General features: G+C 40.6%; 1 protein-coding gene across 2 annotated transcripts in view; it reads right to left on the bottom strand.

Moving 5' to 3' along the window:
• The window catches only part of LOC126191253 (uncharacterized), a 143,018-nt gene that overhangs the window by 37,633 nt on the left and 86,168 nt on the right, over positions 1 to 19,217 (bottom strand). For both annotated transcript variants that reach the window (XM_049932062.1, XM_049932063.1), the window contains exon 5: positions 12,089 to 12,363. In XM_049932062.1, coding sequence (XP_049788019.1) covers positions 12,089 to 12,363 — 275 coding nt within the window. The remainder of the gene's footprint in view (positions 1 to 12,088; positions 12,364 to 19,217) is intronic.

Here is a 19,217-nt window from a genome sequence, read left to right as displayed (position 1 = left end):
TGTATCTAAGGAAATCCATAATTTACTTTCACAATCACATAATAAGTGCAATCATAAACAAGAATAAAAGCAATGATAAATAAAAGACCATATATTTCTGCTGTCACATCAAATGTGAGCCCTTGTAATGCATACAGTGATTCTTCATCACATACGACAGTTGTTTCGTCTTTATTCTTCGTAAATGTCACTCCAGCTGTGAGTAAAATATCTAACATTATTTATTTCATGTAAAACATAACATAATATTTTTGTAATATTCAATATACTTTAATTAAACAGTCACTAACTCTACAAAGCACTCAGTACATTTATGTTAAGCAATTTCAATTTTTAGTTGTACAGACGTTTAAAATAGAAACAGTATTTTCAGAATCTATAAGTAAAATGTAACTTTGGCCATAGACACAATTATCTGATGTAAACAAAGATGTCGGTCAGTAACATGGCAGATATTGTACTGTTTTTGTGCAACATACAAATGGAAAAGTGTTTCTGCCACAAGCAGAAATGTTGAAATTGAAAAAAAAAACAACAAACAAGTTTATCTAACAAGTAATGTATTGTAAATATGAGGGCAAGTCAATTATTATCCACCAACTAGTTATAAAATTTTATTGTAATCAAATAGGAAACTTACAAGAACATGATTTTTCAACATAGTCTTCTTGTGTTTCAACACACTTGGTCCATTGTTGTACAACCTTCCTGATGACCTCATAAAAGAAGGTTCTGGGTTGAGCTGCAAGCCAGGAATGCACTGCTTCATTCACTACTTCATCCAAGGCAAGTCAACGGTCCCTTAAGGGGAGTAGGACATCAAACGGGATGACTTGGAGCAGGAGAGGCACCACAGGACATTTTAATTTCCACTGTCTATACTTTTACCAACAAATTTATAAAACTTTGTCAGCATGACCAGAAAGGATTCAGGATTCACACTCATAGCAGTGGAAGTTCACACACATGACAAAATAATAATTTTTTGTTTTTTTACCTGTGAAATTTCATCATTTTTTCAGTTACTGGTGGCAGAATTTGTTGCTATAGGTACACCTTTCTTTATAAGTAGGAGAGACTCTTCAATGAATTTTGCACAGCATACAAACCATACTTACAGGTGTATGAAACTCTAGAATTTATTTCATTTATGAAAAAATGAATAAGCTGTTACATTTTAAACTTCATGTTTAGAACAAACTCAAATTTTATAGTTAATTATCTCAGTTTTTACCACAGTTTGTAATGGAAAATTCTAGAGTTTCATACAGCTGTAACTATGGTTTGTATGCTGTACAAAATTCATCGAAGAATCTCTCCCAGTTATGAAGAAAAGTGTACCTATAGGAACAAATGCAGCCAATAATAAGTGAAAAACTGATGAAATTTCAGATATAAAAAAAAAAATATTTTGTTGAGTTTTTGAACTTCCACTGCTAATCCTGAATCCTTCCTGGTCACGCTGCAAAAGTTTTATAAATTTGTAAAAGTATAGACAGTGGAAGTTAAAATGTCCTGTAATGCCTAACCTGCTCATCCCGTTTGATGTCCTACCCCCTTAATGCCTGTTTGAGTGGACCAAACAAGTGATAGCCAGAAGAGGCAAGATGGGGACTATATGGAGAATGATCTAGTACTTCACCTTTTGAGTTTCTTGAGCATTTCAGCAGTGTGGGCAGCAGTATATGGACAGGCATTGTCATACAACAACACAACACTTTTTGACAGCAATCCTCAGCGTTTGCTTCAAGTAAGCATCTCACTGTTACATACACTGTTTACTGTTGTGCCCCTTTCCCCATAATGTTCCTGTACTGGACCTTGTGCATCTAAAAAACCATAAGCATCAGTTTTCCTCCAGGCGGTTGGGTCTTGAACTTTTTCTTGCATAGCGAATTTGGATGTTTCCATTCCATACTTTGCCATTTACTCTCCAGCTCATAATTGCGGATACACGTTTCATCACTAGTAATGATCCTGTCTAAGAAGCTGTCCCCTTCATTACCATAGTGATCCAAATGTTTTTTGCAGATGTCCAAGTGCATTTGTTTATGCAACTATGTGAGTTGTTTTGGACCCATCTCGCACAAACTTTTTGAAACACAAGTCTGTTTTGGATGATTTCGTAGGCAGAACCATGACTAATTTGCAGCCGATGTACCACATCATCAATAGTTAATTGCCTGTCATTTCATGTGAATGCTCAATTGTTTCTTCATTTGTGGCGGTAAACGGTCATCCGGCTCCTTCATCGTGAGTAACACTTATGCGATCATTTTGGAAGTTTTCAATTCATTTGTAGACACTCTGTTGTGGCAAAACACTGTTCCCATACTGTACTGAAAGTCTTTGATGAATTTTGGCCCCTGATATGCCTTCCGACCACAAAATTCGGATCACTGAACATTGCTCTTCTTTGGTGCAAATAGACAGCAGAGCAGCCACGATTAACAGCATGGCAGCAATAACAAAACTAACCTAGTAGCTTGGAAATTGCAAAGATATAACAACAAATAAACAAAGCATGCATCATCACCACAAAATGACAGTACTACCAAAATAAACAAAAATATAACTAAATTGTGGATAATAATGACTTACCCTCGTCTACAACTCACAAAGTATATTAGCTAAACAAATTTGCTCTTTTGTGCAGGCTAGCTGCAGCATCCAAATTGCAGTCAGTGTTCTAATGGTGTACTAATTTAAGACCAAAATATGGATTACACCAATTGAAATTGGGTAAGAGGCCAAAATCCTTATTGGTATAAACAAAAATACATAAAAAAGTGGCTTTTTGCTGTATCTCTGAAAATGCTATAATCCAAACCACAGATCTCAACCAATAAATTGGATAAATCATTGTTGACCTTCATGAATCAGCATCCCAGTTTGGAATAGTATAGTGCACCATCCAGGAAATGCATGTAACACACCAATGGCAAGTCATGTCATGGCAGAACAGTAGAGATCTAGATAACTTTCAAAAATGTCTTTAGTCAAATGTACAAATGTACAGACATATAGCGTCTGTGTGTCATCCCCAGCCGATGTCCCTTGCAGATATGGACATGGATGTTAATTGTTTGATTCCAGTGCTTATGAAAGTAATGGACAAAGTGCTCAGACTAGAAGTGGACACGGGTGCAGCTGTGGCACTGCTGAACTCACAAACTTACGTAGACTTGGGATCTCCGGCATTATCGCCAGTTACTCAATGTTTCGTGAGTTACATCAAGCACCATAACCTAACTTTGGGGCAATTTAAGGCTCTCACTGAGTATAAATTGTAGTTCATTCCTTCAATTTGCTGCGCTGGTCAGTACTGTCAACTCCTTCACCATCAGTACCCACCGCACCTCCACTGTACACTGCCAGTGCAGTTCTACCACGTCAGGATGCTAACAGTGCTCTTATTGCTGGTCCTCCCTTATGGTACTTTGCAGAGAGTGGTGGGGGAGGGGGCGGAGGCAGGGGGAGTGGGCTCTGCATGTGTCTGTGGCTGCACCAGTTCTGCCCCTATTCACCAGTTTCAGCCCAGAATCTCCTTCTGGTGCCACCATCATCACCTGCAGCGCCCACCACTGATGCCATGGATGTGTCATCTGTCACTCCAACACATGCATCAGAGGAACGCCCTTTCTCGAAGAGGGGAGGGGTGCAATAGCCCTATACACCTACACACCCCACATTCCTACCTGCATACACGCCATGGCACCAGGCCACTGGCACACTACAATCAAATACTCTGCAAACAGTACCTCCATGGACCAGCCGCCAGAGACTGCCCACAACTTGTGCACATGGCATCACACCTGCCATGATGTCTGCCGGAGCTCTCTTCTGTATAAGGACAGTGCAGTAGGTGCCGATTCTCAGATTATGTTCTGCTGCTTATTGTGCTGTATCTGTGTTTGTTATTTACTTAATTGTGGATAAATAAGCCCTTGTTCTTTGTGGCTGCACTATTGTTTGTATCTAGCATAACAACAGAAAACACACACATTTACACAAGAACAAAACACGCACAAATGACCACTGTCTTTGGCCTGTCTTTGGTCTTTGGCCTCTTGCCTGATGAGAGCACCAGCACTGTGGTGAGAGTAAGGAGGAGGCATGGAGCAGGAAGGAGGGCAAAGGGCGGAATGGGGGATGATGTAGTGCTGCTTGTGTGAGCATGCAGGTATGTGGTGGGGACAGGGTAGGGCTGCTGGGTGCTGTCATGATATCTGAGGGTTGTTTTAGGTTGAGTCTGACTGATAGGGTGGCAAAAAAGTGTTTCACTGTAGGGACCAGGAGAAGGAGAGAAATCTTTAACAAGTCCAGTATGATTGAAGTTGAGAGTGGGATTAAAGATAAGGCTTTTGGAAAGGAGTGTTACCTCTGTGGGACTAAGGCTTTTGGAGGAAAGGTTTGTGGCTTTTTTGGGTCTCTTTATGTTCTGCATTCTGTATGGTGGTGAGAGGGTCCTCCATAGTGGAGGATAAAAAAAATATGCAAAACAATGTAAAATACATAAAAGTGTGGGAAAAACTCATAAAAATACATAGAAATATGCAGAAAAAACTTTGTGGACAGAATGGATGAAGGAGGGTGGGGGGGGGGGGGGGGGGACCTTAGGGAGTAGGGCCAGTAGTGAAAGGCGTAAACAAACTAAGAACTCCTTTCCATTGCCGCATAACAACCCCCTGTTAACATTCCAGAATTTCTTAAGCTTAAACTTTGCCTCACTCCCCAAATCCCTGAAAATGGAAACCAACCTTACCACTGCAGAAAGAACCGCAATCCACAACCTAAAAACTGATATCAACCTTATAATCTTATCTGCCAACAAAGGCTCCATCACCATGGTTTCGAACTGCAGCTATTACCTGGTGGAAGAGCTCTGCCAGCTGTCAAATTCATCCACCTACAAACCCTGTCACAGTGGCCAGAAACTAACAACAGGATCTCCTCTCCCTTCTCAAATCATTAGGTCCACCCAAGAACCTCTCCCCATGGTCTACCTCATTCCTCAATTGGTAACACTACCAACACTCCTACCTTCTACGTACATCCAGTATGCCCCATTGTGTCTGGTTACTGCCCCCACTGAGAGAATCTCTACTCTCACGGAACAACAACTTTAGCCTATTACCTGTAACCTACCTTACTATACAAAAGACGCCAGCCATTTCCTCCATCTGCTCTCCACAGTTACTGTTCCTTTACCACATGACCTCCTGCTCAGCACTGTTGTACACACATCCCCAATTCCCATGGCCTTGCTGCTACTGAACACTAGTTTCCCTACACCCAACTGACTCCACACCTATAACCTCCTTCATGGTCACTTTGACCAACTATATTCTCACCCGCAATTACTTCTCCTTTGATGGCATCACATACAACAAATCAAATCTATGGTACAGCAGTGGGCACCAGCTTGGCACCATCTTATGGTAACCTATTCATGGGCCATTTAGAGCATGACAGTTATGAGGCTGCTAGGCGAGCATGAGTGCTCATGCTCGCTTGCTGCATGGACAGTAAGTGCTCAGGGTAAAATGGGATGGTCAGACGTCACTATGTAGTGCAGGAAAAGTGCAAACTGTGTGCTTTCTTCACAGAAATTGCTGCTTGTTTAGTTCACCGTACCCTTAGATGTAACTATATACATTTAATGACACAGTGCTTAAAGTAGAGAGTAGCTCTTTTTAAATTGATAAAAAGTAGCATTGTGGCCAAATTATGAACTTCAAAGAGAAGGTCAGATACAGTAACTTCAATTTACAAGTTATCAATGCAGGATGCCTAGTCACAGCTAGAATTTATACACGTATAGTGTCACAGGGAGCTGCATGATACATTTCATAATAAGTCTTGTAGATTCACATAAAATATTTTGTCAAAACCAATTACCATGACTACATAAGTCTGCAGCTACTCCACAGTAAAGAGAACAAAGACTGTCCCCAGAAGCTCACTCACAGACTGCAACTTCATAGGCTATCTTCGAATTAGCAGTGCTTAGAAAGTGGCATCAGACACATTAGTAAAACGCAAAATTAGTAGAACAGATTGACATCCAGTATTTTTATGTTTAATGTGTGAATAACATAGTCACAAAATACATGTTGATGTCAGTTTAAACTTCGTCCAAAACATTCTTAAGAATTACCTGGTTCTGTACTTAGCTGCCCCGTATTCTTTGCCTCATCAACTGAAAGAAATGTAAGTTTCATTTCACTGTGATATCTCATCAATGCAACCATCTTAGGAAATAAATCCATCACGAAGGCTTTAATTAGCCACCATGAAGTGATACATCTCTGTAGAACTAACAATAGTAACTACAGAATAGACTCATTGGCAATAGTTTCTCACTCTGAGCTGCCTTGTTCTGATTCCTTCTTGCGCCCCTCCCCTCCCCTCCCCTCCCCACCCCTCCCCTTCCCCCACAATTACTCAATATCAGCCAGCCGATCGCTCACTGCTTAAAGGTATGAACATGAGCCAGCTGGCACAAGCAGAGCAATGAACAGGCCTGATCTAGACAAATCCTTCATAACCACCCAGAATCCCAAACCCCTCACCTGGTCAAGATTCATTTACAACATCTTTGTTTCATTTACAACATCTTTGTGATACGGACCGAAGGCGAAGACACCTTATCCACATTCCATCAGAACCTGAATACTTTCTCCCCCATTCACTTTATATGGTCCTCCTCAACCCAAAATGGCACCTTCCTCGATGTTGACCTACACCTCAAGGATGGTTACTTCAGTGCCTCTGTCCATATAAAACCTACCAACCACCAGCAATACCTCCGCATCAACAGCTGCCTCCCATTCCATACCAAGAAGTTCCTGCCACACAACCAATCCCCCCATCATCATCACATCCACAGTGATGAGCAGTCCCCCTCCAAATATATCAGGTGTCTCCATGAGGTCTTCGCAGACAAAAATTACCCACCTAACCTAGCAAAGAAACAGATCTCCCATATCTTACCTCTCCAGTCACCCACCACCTCCCACATACTCATCATCCAGCCACAAAGGAGTGCTCCCCTCATGACTCAGTATCACCCAGGACGGCAGTAACTGAATTATCAATAGGGTTTTGACTACCTCTCGTTTTGTCCTGAAATTAGGAATAGCCTACACACTATCCTTGCCATCCCTCCCACAATGGTCTACTGGCACCCACCAAACCTACACAATATGCTTGCCCATCCATACTCCACCTCTGCCTCAATTCCTTCTTCATGGTTCATATCCCTGAATATATACCTAAACGCAACATCTGTCCCATAAATCCTCCCACCACCACCAAAATCCCCACCACCTCCACCACCACCACCACAGTCATCTCCTATCCCATCAACGGCAGGGCTACCTGTGAAAGCAGTCACGGGATCTACAAACTAAGCTACAACCACTGTGCTGCTTTCTGTGTGTGCACAATGACTAACAAACTGTCTGTCCATATGAATAGCCATCGACAAACTGTGTCCAAGAGACAGCTGGACCATCCAGTTGCAGAATGTGCTGCCATCCACACATTGCTTTATTTCAACAATTGCTTCACAGCATGCACTATTAGGATACCTCCTATCAATAACAACTTTTCTGAATTGCGCAAGTGGGACCTCTCCCTGCAATACAGCCTTTGTTTCCATAATCCCCCTGCCCTCTACCTTTTCTAGTCCCAGTCCACTTACCTATCCCCTTCCCTGCCCCTGCTCCATCACAACACAGCCTTCTATTCCACCAATGCACCCATAGTTCTTTTCCCCTTCTTTACTTCCCTCCTTCTCCACTCCCCTTTCCCCCCACCCTCCAAACCTAGCAACCCTAACCTGTTTCCACCACACCCCTGCATGCTCCCGCAAGCAGCATTACAGCTTCCCTCACCCCTCTCTGCTATCATCCCCTCCGCATCCCATCCCATATCTCATCCTAATACCTAACATTTGATTGCTGTTCCAATCAGGCACAGTTACAACTCAGAGCAGCCACAGACAGTGGTCATGTGGGTCTGAGTTGTGCTTGTGAGAATGTGTCTGTTTTCTACTTCTGAAGAAGCAAAAAGCTAAAATGTACAGTCTTATTCCGGTACCGCGCGCCGCAGAATTGAATCCTCGCCAGACGTCATGGACGTCGAAGACCCATAGAGGTCTCTGCACCATCGCGCCATAAGCTGTGGCAGCCCGCATTTAGAGTCAGGGCACCACAGTAGAACACGTGGTTTCAGTGGCCAATAGCGGTGTCCCCGATAGAGTACTTATTATGCGCCTGCCTGTCGCTCAGCCTGCCAGTCTAACCTTGTGTACATCTCAGTACATATCGCCTCGCATTAGACAGCGTATTTACTTTTGTGTTTTCTTTACGAGTGGACGTGGTTGTCTTGTTTGGTTTTCTTGACTCTGCTGTATTCTTGTTGTTGTCGTAAGGTCCTTCGTTGGTCATGTCCATCCTCTCCCGTTGTGTTGTTGTTCGTGGGCCGCTCTGCGGGTCCCGCCACGTTTCAGTCACTTCAACCCCGCGACTGTTCCGATCGCCGTTACAACACTTGTCATTGTGCCTGTCTGCAACTCAACATCTCCTCTACATGGTGAATAGCAGTCAATCGTTTTCAAAATTTTGTTACCATTCCATCCTGGACTTTCCATTGTTTGCTTTTGACAATGTCGACTGGACTACACATTTTAAAATTTTGAAAGTAGCAGAGATAAAATACAGTGAGTGAAAAGTTATTTACAAATTGTACAGAAACCAGACTGCAGTGATAAGAGTCAAATGAAACGTGAAAGAGAAGCAGTAATTGAGAAGGAGTGAAACAAGGTTATAGCCTATCCCCCATGTTATTCAATCTGACACTGAACAAGCTGTAAATGAAATTATAGAAAAAATTTAAGTAGGAATTAAAGTTCAGGGAGAAAATGTAAATCAGGAAACAAGACACTAAAGTAGTAGACAAATTTTGCTACCTGGTCAGCAAAATAACTGATAATGACCGGTTGTAAAATGCAGACTGAAAATAGCACAAAATTCCTTCTGAAAAAGAGAAATTTATTAAGATCTAATATACACTTAAATATTAGGAAATCTTTTCTGAAGGTGGATTCTAGTCCCTGTACACTCCATCAGACAGTGCTTCTCTCTCCCCACCTGCACACTGCTATCGCTTCCCTTTCCCTGCCCCATCGAGACTGCTGCTTTCATCCCGTGTGATAGTTGCATTCTGCTGGAGTCGGCAGTCGTGTGCGTGAGGTGTGCTTGCGTGTGTGAATGAATGGTGTGTGTTTCTTTTTTTCTGACACAGGCTGTGGCCAAAACCGCCAAACGGAAACATCACTGGTTTCGAATTATTACCAATTCATCATCAGACAAACCACATAAAAACAAACAAAATGTGACTCGTAAGTGACTGAGAAACTGAACTGCAAACCAAAATAACTTCTATATACAACTATACGTACTTGAATACATTATATGGTAACCCATCAACTGAACAGACTAAAAACAGGCACTCACATATCTGTGCTCTGATTGTCATAACTGAAAGCTACAGTTAACTACATAATGGTATGAAATTGCTAAATCTTAAATTACAAATATAAGGTTAAAAATATGTACAATATAAAAAAACACTGTGAAGGTAAGTCTTCTGATGTCAAAGCTTGTGAAAAAATCACTTAACTACTGGTGTAGATGAGTTAGACGTGAACTAGAAGCAGAATAGATTATGTATGCTTGCAGAGGCGATCTGTGGTTGGCAAGCTGGTCACTGACAGGCAAGCTCTATAAACCAACTGATAAATAAAGTTAAGTGTAAACTGCACAAAAGGAAACACTACAAAGGTAAAGCCAAAATACAGGGAGAAGAGACACTGTAAAAGATCAGAAAATATTTTGAAACATGCTTTGTTACATAAATTGCTTAATTCATCTAACAACTGCTGTGGTTCCTTTTTTAATTACTTAAAGTATCAAGCTCTTCAAATGTACCAAATGAATCCACTGGGAATATAATGACAGATATCAAGTTGTTGATCTATGCAACCTACTTTATATATATATATATATATATATATATATATATATATATATATATATATATATATAGAAAGATGATGAGACTTACCCAACAAAAGCGCTGGCAGGTCGATAGACACACAAATAAACACAAACATACACACAAAACTCTAGCTTTCGCAACCAACGGTTGCCTCGTCAGGAAAGAGGGAAGGAGAAGGAAAGACAAAAGGATTGGGTTTTAAGGGAGAGGGTAAGGAGTCATTCCAATCCCGGGAGCGGAAAGACTTACCTTAGGGGGAAAAAAGGACAGGTATTTTTCCCACGTGGAATGTTTCCCTCTATTTACAGATAAATGTCTGCTTGCGTCTTGTATGTGTGGATGGATATGTGTGTGTGTGCGAGTGTATACCTGTCCTTTCTTCCCCCTGAGGTAAGTCTTTCCGCTCCCGGGATTGGAATGACTCCTTACCCTCTCCCTTAAAACCCATATCCTTTTGTCTTTCCTTCTCCTTCCCTCTTTCCTGACGAGGCAACCGTTGGTTGCGAAAGCTAGATTTTGTGTGTATGTTTGTGTTTGTTTGTGTGTCTATCGACCTGCCAGCTATCCCCAAAGCCATAATGTTCCCAGCTGACTGTTGGATGATTAAAATCTTCTCCAATGATGACAATATGACTAGGGAATGCGTGTTCTCTTAAGTTTTCAGGGTCAATCTTAAAGATATACTAAAATCCAGAGCCAGGATTATTACGTATCTTGTTCTGTTTTTCTAAAGACATCGCAGTACTGGCCCCCATCACAGAACTGATGACAACCTCTGGATCAAATAGCTCCCTTAATTCTGTACCATCAGCTTTAAGAGGTTTCACTAGATGCATTCCCCTGTCCTGATGGAGGCAGAAGAACTGTCAATGTTTACTTGTGAGTGGCAGTAAGCAGTATGGGTCAGTGCTCTTGCGGAGCTAGACTACAGTGGACATATTCTAGCACTCATGCTGAGAGTTGTCATGTGCTCAGTCATTAGCTGCCCACACCAGCTGTGTGCTGAGTTATTGTCATTCACATATTCCCCAGGGCACAGGTGCTATGCTTCTCACAGTTCTATTTGCACGCCGAGTTAGTCCCATTCACAGTGTTCTTTTCCCCAGTTGTTACCGAGTCTCCGATCGAGTCGAGTAGTGGTCTAGTCATGCCTTCTGCAGTTACCTAAACCCTTGTACGAATGAAACAATGTTGTGTCTTGCCCATAGGGACTGAACCCAAGAACAGTGGAGTAATTTCCTGTTTATGAATAAGTCGTGGATTACCCTGGAGAGTGAGGAATGTGAAGACTATGGTCCACAAGGCTGATATGTTGAAATGGTCGTTTTGCAAATAGATGTGGGATCCAACTGATGGTTGACAATGTCTGATTACAAGGGGCTATTCCTGGTGGACAAATGCCTGAAATATGATGACACTATAGTGCCCAGTTCACTTCCTAGACTTAAGCTGACTGAACATGAATGGGATGCACTAAGCTAACGGATTAAGGCCCTAATAGTACCATCACAGACTACTGGTGACTGCCACTGGGCAGTTGTTCATTTGTGGGCCATCCAAAATTATAGGACATGATAATCTTCAGCAAAATTCTGACAATTTTTCAGGCAAAGAATGTGAAATGTGGACACTATAATGAATAAACATAGTGTGCAGGAGTGATTAAAACACTGACAAAGAATATGGTATAAAATATCAAACCCTGAAGAAAAAAAAGTTAGATACAGCAAAATGAATCATACACAATGGTCATGACTGATTGACTGCAGTTGAATTGCGTTTTTCCTTAGATGTCGCAAAGTCTTAAACTGGAAGAATAAATGGCTGTGGTCAATGTTACAAAGTCTGACTGAAAAACATTATTTAATAATACATGAAAATTTCTTCCTACTGTTCAAACCTGTTTATTGTATTCTATAGATGTTACCATGCCCACACTTCTCCCCAGCCCTTTCAGCACAACAAATTATTTCCTTAATTTTACACTACATTTTAAAATGCAAATCTTGTGAATACTTACTTCCAGCCTCTTGAAAAAGTTGCTCATCTTTGTGAGAATCAAATATTCCATTAATTTCCCACATTGCATTGCTTGCTCTGGCAAAAGGAAAACTACAAATTCAGAGACAAGATCAGGGTAGTTGTGCAGAACAGAAGACACCTTCCTGTACAAGTCAGGAACAGTAGCTATTTTGCTTCCAAAATCATTTAGAACTTCCAAAAACAGTTGATAAGTATCGCTATCCTTCCCTTCCAATGTCTCTTTCACCTTCAGGAAATAGGCCTGTGCAAAACCTGTTTTGCAAATGAAATGTACATATCATCAAATACATTTCTATCTGCACATAGTTATTCATGTAGCAATATCCTGAGAATAACTACAGCAAGCACCCTAAGGGATGAATTACTTCAGGTATGCTCTGTGAAGGCAAGACAAAAGGAAGGGATGAAATCAAAGCAATTTAGACATGGAGCACCAACTGAATGAGACCACGATAAATGAATTGTCAATCAATCACTGAAGGCATTCATCTTAAATGAATTAGAGACAACTTAAATCAAGCTATTATTAATAAAACATTAAAGTAAATATTGATAATGTAAATGATTATTGTTAATGAATACCAATTTTCATCTGCAAATGGTGCTTTACAAAAATGTAGATCGAACCAATGGCTTAATGGCTACAAGCTCAATTGACACAAATAACACAGAATAATTATTGCATTAAATGGAAAATTCAATCACAGAAATTGATAAAATCACAGACAAAAAGGTTAGTCTGCAGTTACATTCAGCAGACACAATTCCTAGTACTGCTGGCACAAACACTTGAGAAGAAAATAATAATACTAACTTTCAGAATTAAACACTCTTTCAGCAAAATAGAAAGAGGGACTGACAAAAGAAGGTTGGATTAGGGGAGAGAGGACAAGTCACTCAGACTCTAGGTTGAGAGATACATGCTCATTGTAAGGGCACAACGGTGAAAAAATTGTCAAGAGAGGACGTGAAAGGTGGTATATTGGTAAGCAATGTGCCAACTTCAGTACAGAGATAATAGAAATGATAGACATAAAGCATTAAAAGATAGAGACAAATGAGAGAAATGAAAAGTGGAAAGAAAATAAAATTACTCTCCAGTGGGTACTCCAACTACAAATAGCATTGTCTTGTACCAGTCCATCTTTGTTTTACAATTGTAAGCCCCTACCTATTCCTTCATCACTGTTCCAGCTAACACAGTTGTTAAGTTGTCTTGTCCTATATCCAGGAGAGCAGCAGTAATATAAAATAAACAGCAAGCTATATGAAAAATTATGATCCATGCAAGAAAATAACCCAGATACTGAGTTAGCAGTACAATCCCACAAGAAGGCAGTTGTCTATGAGATCATTAGTAACCAAATTAAGCGTTTGGCAGGGATCCGATGCAACTACGCTGTTTAATGCTCTGAGGGGATCATTACTGTGGAGTAATACTTGTATGCAACAACAGAGTGATACAATGAAAGTTTATTTTATTACTGTAAAATTAGTAATGGTTTACCTCACATAAGTTCATTTTATTGTTGTTGAATTAAACTACGATTAAACTCTGATTTTGCTCAGTATGTTTACCTTGGTAACACAAACACAGATATTCTTTACATGTGTACAAAGTATGCAATGCATACACTTGTGTTAAGAAAATTGGCACACCTATTTGAGAGTTAAGGAATAAAAAGAGAAAAGTAGATAGTGGGACAGAGAAGAAAAGAAGAGAGAAGGTAGAGTGGCAAAAAGGAGGGGAAAAATGAAAATAAAGGTAAAAGAGTAAATAAATAAGAAAATAATACAGTAAATGTTGAAAATTTACCATAAAGGTCGAAGGAGGCTTTTCGTTACTGGTGATTAAGCACAGGATTGTGGAGGGATGGAGTGTACATTCAATAGCAAGCTTCCATGCCCAGAGTTTAAGGAAATTAATGAGGAATGGGAGAATACAAATGGCCCACATTGTAAAGCACTCTTTCAGGTCTCTTTGGTCACCTGACGAATCTGCTCAGCAACTGGCAGACTGTTATCTTGGGTCCATTTATGCTTTCATGCTACATAATAATCCAGGCAGTGAACATACCAGTTGGTGAAAATATTGTTAGTTTCAAATGTTTTGCTGCTACTAATGTTGTAGAATTTACCTGTGGTGGGGCTGGAATCAATGGTAGTGAGTGTGTGCGCAGGCAGATTTTACAGTGGGAGCTACTTCAGGGTTAGAAACCTAAGGGTAGAGGTAATGTTCAGGGAAAATCACAATTTTACAAGAATGTCGAGGATGTTAGGAGGGCAATGGAAGGTGACAGTGGGCAGTGGGGAATTGATATCAAGGACTGATGATCTCATTTCTAAACCACATTTCAGGAAGCTATAGTCCTGGAGTACTAATCTATTGAGACATTCAAGACTCTGACAGAAACTGTTGACAAAGCAGGCGCTTAAAACTTTTCCGAGAGTGGGAGTTATGTTGGTTGGAGGGCCAGAGGGGGAGACTGACTGCGAAATTTATTTATGGATGCATTCAGTGGGGAAGTTGTGGCAGACAAAGGCCTGGGAGAGGTTATTCAGAGATATGTAGAGGGATTTGGCATTGGGACAGATATCTTTACTACTAATAGACAGACTATAGGGAAGGGGGTGTTTGACATGGAAGGGATAACAGCTGGCAAAGTGGAGAATTGTAGCTTACTGATTGGTTTGATGTTGACTGAGTTTTGGATGCAACTGGATGGTGATTAACGCTCAAAAAAGTGACTTCAATTTTGGAGAATTAACATGTAAATTTAAGTTGGGAAAAGAAATTAAGCTGTTGCAGGAAATGAAGGAATTGTTCTTCACCATGAATCCACGTCACAAATGGACTGCCAATGAAACTTTACTAAACTATGGTGGCACAGATGCTGAGTGCCGAGGAATACCTCTTCAATGTAGTCAATGAGAATGTTGATGTAAGATGAGGTATCATGGCTTCCATAGATGTCTCCCTCATTTGTTTGTAGGTATGGCCCTCAATGGTGAAAAAGTTATGAGTAAGGATGAAGATGGCTAATGTAACAATGAAAGTGGGAGACTTTCAAGTAGGTGTTGCTCAATGGTTAATAGGTTTTGTGTACATGGTATGTTGGTGCAGAACAAGGGTCACATCCACTGTTACAAAAGGTACCAACTATCCCATGGGACATCTCAAATCCATTTTCACTCTTCACCCAACTGAAACCTTCCTTGTCACAACAGATAGTACTAGGAACTGCACCCCTAAAGGTAGGTAGTAGCTGATCTTTTTGTTTCTTTGTAATTTTAACATGATAATTATTCAGTTATTAAACTACCTCATTAACTTAATTATCTTTTTAATTAGGTGTCTTCAGTTCCAACTAAAACACATTACAAATTCTGATGCAGTACCTTTATTACACTCAGTATTAGGACTAATTTTGTCTCAAAAAGCAATTGCAATCTGACAAAAGAAATAGATTGTAGAAGAGGAAACATAGTTTTTTGTTTTAAGTATACACAAATAGCAAAACTATATCTCTATAAAAAATTACTGATCTCTGATATAATACTATAGGTGCTGAATGAGATGCAATTGGCTGTCAAAAGGGCAATATGTGAAGCCTTCAATGACTACCACAGCAGATTCTTATCAAAAGACCTCACAAAACCCAAAGATAATCTGGTCATACATAAAATCAGTTAGTAACGCAGCAGTTAGTGGAAAATCTTGTCATACATAAAATCATTTAGGAACAGAGTGTTCGAATGCTCACAGATGACATAAGAACTGAAAGAGTAAAAGCAGAAATCACAAAGTTTCAAATGTTCCTTTACAAATGGAGACTCAGGAATACTATCCCAGTTTAATTCTCACACTACCGCAGAGATGAGAGGTATGGAGATTGAAACTTCCTGGCAGATTAAAATTGTATGCCAATCCGAGACTCGAACTGGGGACCTTTGACAATCGCGGGCAAGTGCTCTTCCAACTGAGCTATCAAACATGACTCATGCCCCATCTTCACAATTATACTTCCGCCACTACCTCATCTCCTACCTTCCAAACTTCACAGGAGTTCTCCTGCAAAACTTGCAGGACTAACGCTACCACAAGAAAGAATATTGTGGAGACATGCCTCCACCACAGCCTGGGGCATGTTTCCAGAATGAAATTTTCACTCTGCAGCAGAGTGTGCACTGTTCTGAAACTTCCTGGCAAAATCGAGTCTTGGCCTGCCACATAGTTTAAATATGCCAGGAAGTTTCAAATCAGAGCACAATCCGCTGCAGAGTGAAAATTTCATTCTGCTATGAAGGTTATTTTCAGCAAGATTGAGAAATAGCTGGAATCACTAAAACTGAACAAGGTCTCGTGGTCTAACAGAATCCTTGTCAAATTCTTAACAGAATTTGCAGCTGAATTAGTCCCTCTCTTAACCATAATATATCGTACATACCTCAAAGAGGTAGGTAGCAGAAATGATCGGTAAAACTATTGCCCAATAGCAATGACTTCCATGTGTTGTAGAACCTTAGAAAATATTCTGTGTGAAAGCATAATGAGTTATCTCAATGCTAACCAGCACAGATTTGATAAACCCAACTAATTCACACAAGACATCCTGAAAGCACTGATCCTGGAAATTTCCATGACTTCCACAAGTATCTGACTAAAGGATCACATCAACACATATCAGCTAAAACATGTTCATATGGGGTAGCAAAGGAAATTTCTGCCTGGACTAAGGATTTCTCGATAGGGAAGGCACAGCCTGTTACGCTGGATGGGGAGCCATTGACAGAAGTAGGAGTAATTCTGTCACATTCCAGGAAAGAGTGTTGGAATCCCTGCTGTTTAAGTTGTATGTTAATGACCTGGACCCCCATGAACCATGGACCTTGCCGTTGGTGGGGAGGCTAGCGTGCCTCAGTGATACAGATGGCCATATCATAGGTGCAACCACAACGGAGGGGTATCTGTTGAGGGGCCAGACAAATGTGTGGTTCCTGAAGAGGGGCAGCAGCCTTTTCAGCAGTTGCAGGGCAACAGTCTGGATGATTGACTGATCTGGCCTTGTAACACTAACCAAAACAGCCTTGCTGTGCTGGTACTGTGAACGGCTGAAAGCAAGAGGAAACTACAGCCGTAATTTTTCCAGACGGCATGCAGCTTTACTATATGGTTAAATGATGATGGCATCCTCTTGGGTAAAATATTCTGGAGGTAAAATAGTCCCCCATTCGGATCTCCGGGCGAGGACTACTCAAGAGGACGTCGTTATCAGGAGAAAGAAAACTGGCGTTCTACGGACCGGAGTGTGGAATGTCAGATCTCTTAATCAGGCAGGTAGGTTAGAAAATTTAAAAAGGGAAATGGATAGGTTAAAGTTAGATATAGTGGGAATAAGTGAAGTTCGGTGGCAGGAGGAACAAGACTTTTGGTCAGGTGAATACAGGGTTATAAATACAAAATCAAATAGGGGTAATGCAGGAGTAGCTTTAATAATGAATAAAAAAAAAATAGGAGTGCAGTTAAGCTACTATAAACAGCATAGTGAACACATTATTGTGGCCAAGATAGACATGAGGCCCATGCCTACTACAGTGGTACAAGTTTATATGCCAACTAGCTCTGCAGATGATGAAGAAATTGATCAAATGTATGCAAAAAGGTGGGAATTTAAAGAGATGGGACCTGGATAAACTGACTAAACCAGAGGTTGTAGAGAGCTTCAGGGAGAGCATTAGGAAATGGTTCACAGGAATGGGGGAAAGAAATACAGTAGAAGAAAAATGGGTAGCTTTGAGGGATGAAGTAGTGAAGGCAACAGAGGATCAAGTAGGTAAAAAAACGAAGGCTAGTAAAAATCCTTGGGTAACAGAAGAAATATTGAATTTGATTGATGAAAGGAAAAAATATAAAAATGCAGTAAATGAAGCAGGCAAAAAGGAATACAAACGTCTCAAAAATGAGATCGACAGGAAGTGGAAAATGGCTAAGCAGGGACGGCTAGAGGACAAATGTAAGGATGTAGAGGCTTATCTCACTAGGAGTAAGAAAGATGCTGTCTACAGGAAAATTAAAGAGATCTTTGGAGAAAAGAGAACCACTTGTATGAATATCAAGAGCTCAGATGGAAACCCAGTTCTAAGCAAAGAAGGGAAAGCAGAAAGGTCGAAGGAGTATATAGAAGGTCTATTACAAGGGCGATGTACTTGAGGACAATATTATGGAAATGGAAGAGGATGTAGATGAAGATGAAATGGGAGATACAATACTGTGTGAAGAGTTTGACAGAGCACTGAAAGACCTGAGTCGAAACAAGGCCCTGGGAGTAGACAACATTCCATTAGAACTACTGACAGCCTTGGGAGAGCCAGTCCTGACAAAACTCTACCATCTGGTGGGCAAGATGTATGAGACAGGCGAAATACCCTCAGACTTCAAGAAGAATATAATAATTCCAATTCCAAAGAAAGCAGGTGCTGCCAGATGTGAAAATTACTGAACTATCAGTTTAATAAGTCACAGCTGCAAAATACTAACACGAATTCTTTACAGACGAATGGAACAACTGGTAGAAGCCGACCTTGGGGAAGATCAGTTTGGATTCCGTAGAAATGTTGGAACACGTGAGGCAATACTGACCTTAAGACTTATCTTAGAAGGAAGATTAAGGAAAGTAAAACCTCCATTTCTAGCATTTGTAGACTTACAGAAAGCTTTTGACAATGTTGACTGGAATACTCTCTTTCAAATTCTGAAGGTGGCATGGGTAAAATACAGGGAGCGAAAGGCTATTTACAATTTGTAAAGAAACCAGATGGCAGTTATAAGAGTTGAGGGACATGAAAGGGAAGCAGTGGTTGGGAAGGGAGTGAGACAGGGTTGTAGCCTCTCCCCGATGTTATTCAATCGGTATATTGCGCAAGCAGTAAAGGAAACAAAAGAAAAATTTGGGGTAGGTACTAAAATCCATGGAGAAGAAATAAAAACATTGAGATTCGCCGAAGGCATTGTAATTCTGTCAGAGACAGCAAAGGACCTGAAAGAGCCGCTGAACAGAATGGACAGTATCTTGAAAGGAGGATATAAGATGAACATCAACAAAAGC

Source organism: Schistocerca cancellata, chromosome 6, assembly GCF_023864275.1.
Source record: "Schistocerca cancellata isolate TAMUIC-IGC-003103 chromosome 6, iqSchCanc2.1, whole genome shotgun sequence".
NCBI classification, from domain to species: Eukaryota; Metazoa; Arthropoda; class Insecta; order Orthoptera; family Acrididae; genus Schistocerca; species Schistocerca cancellata.
The sequence above is the reverse complement of the archived record's forward strand: the minus strand, read 5'-3'. Positions and strand labels throughout refer to the sequence as shown.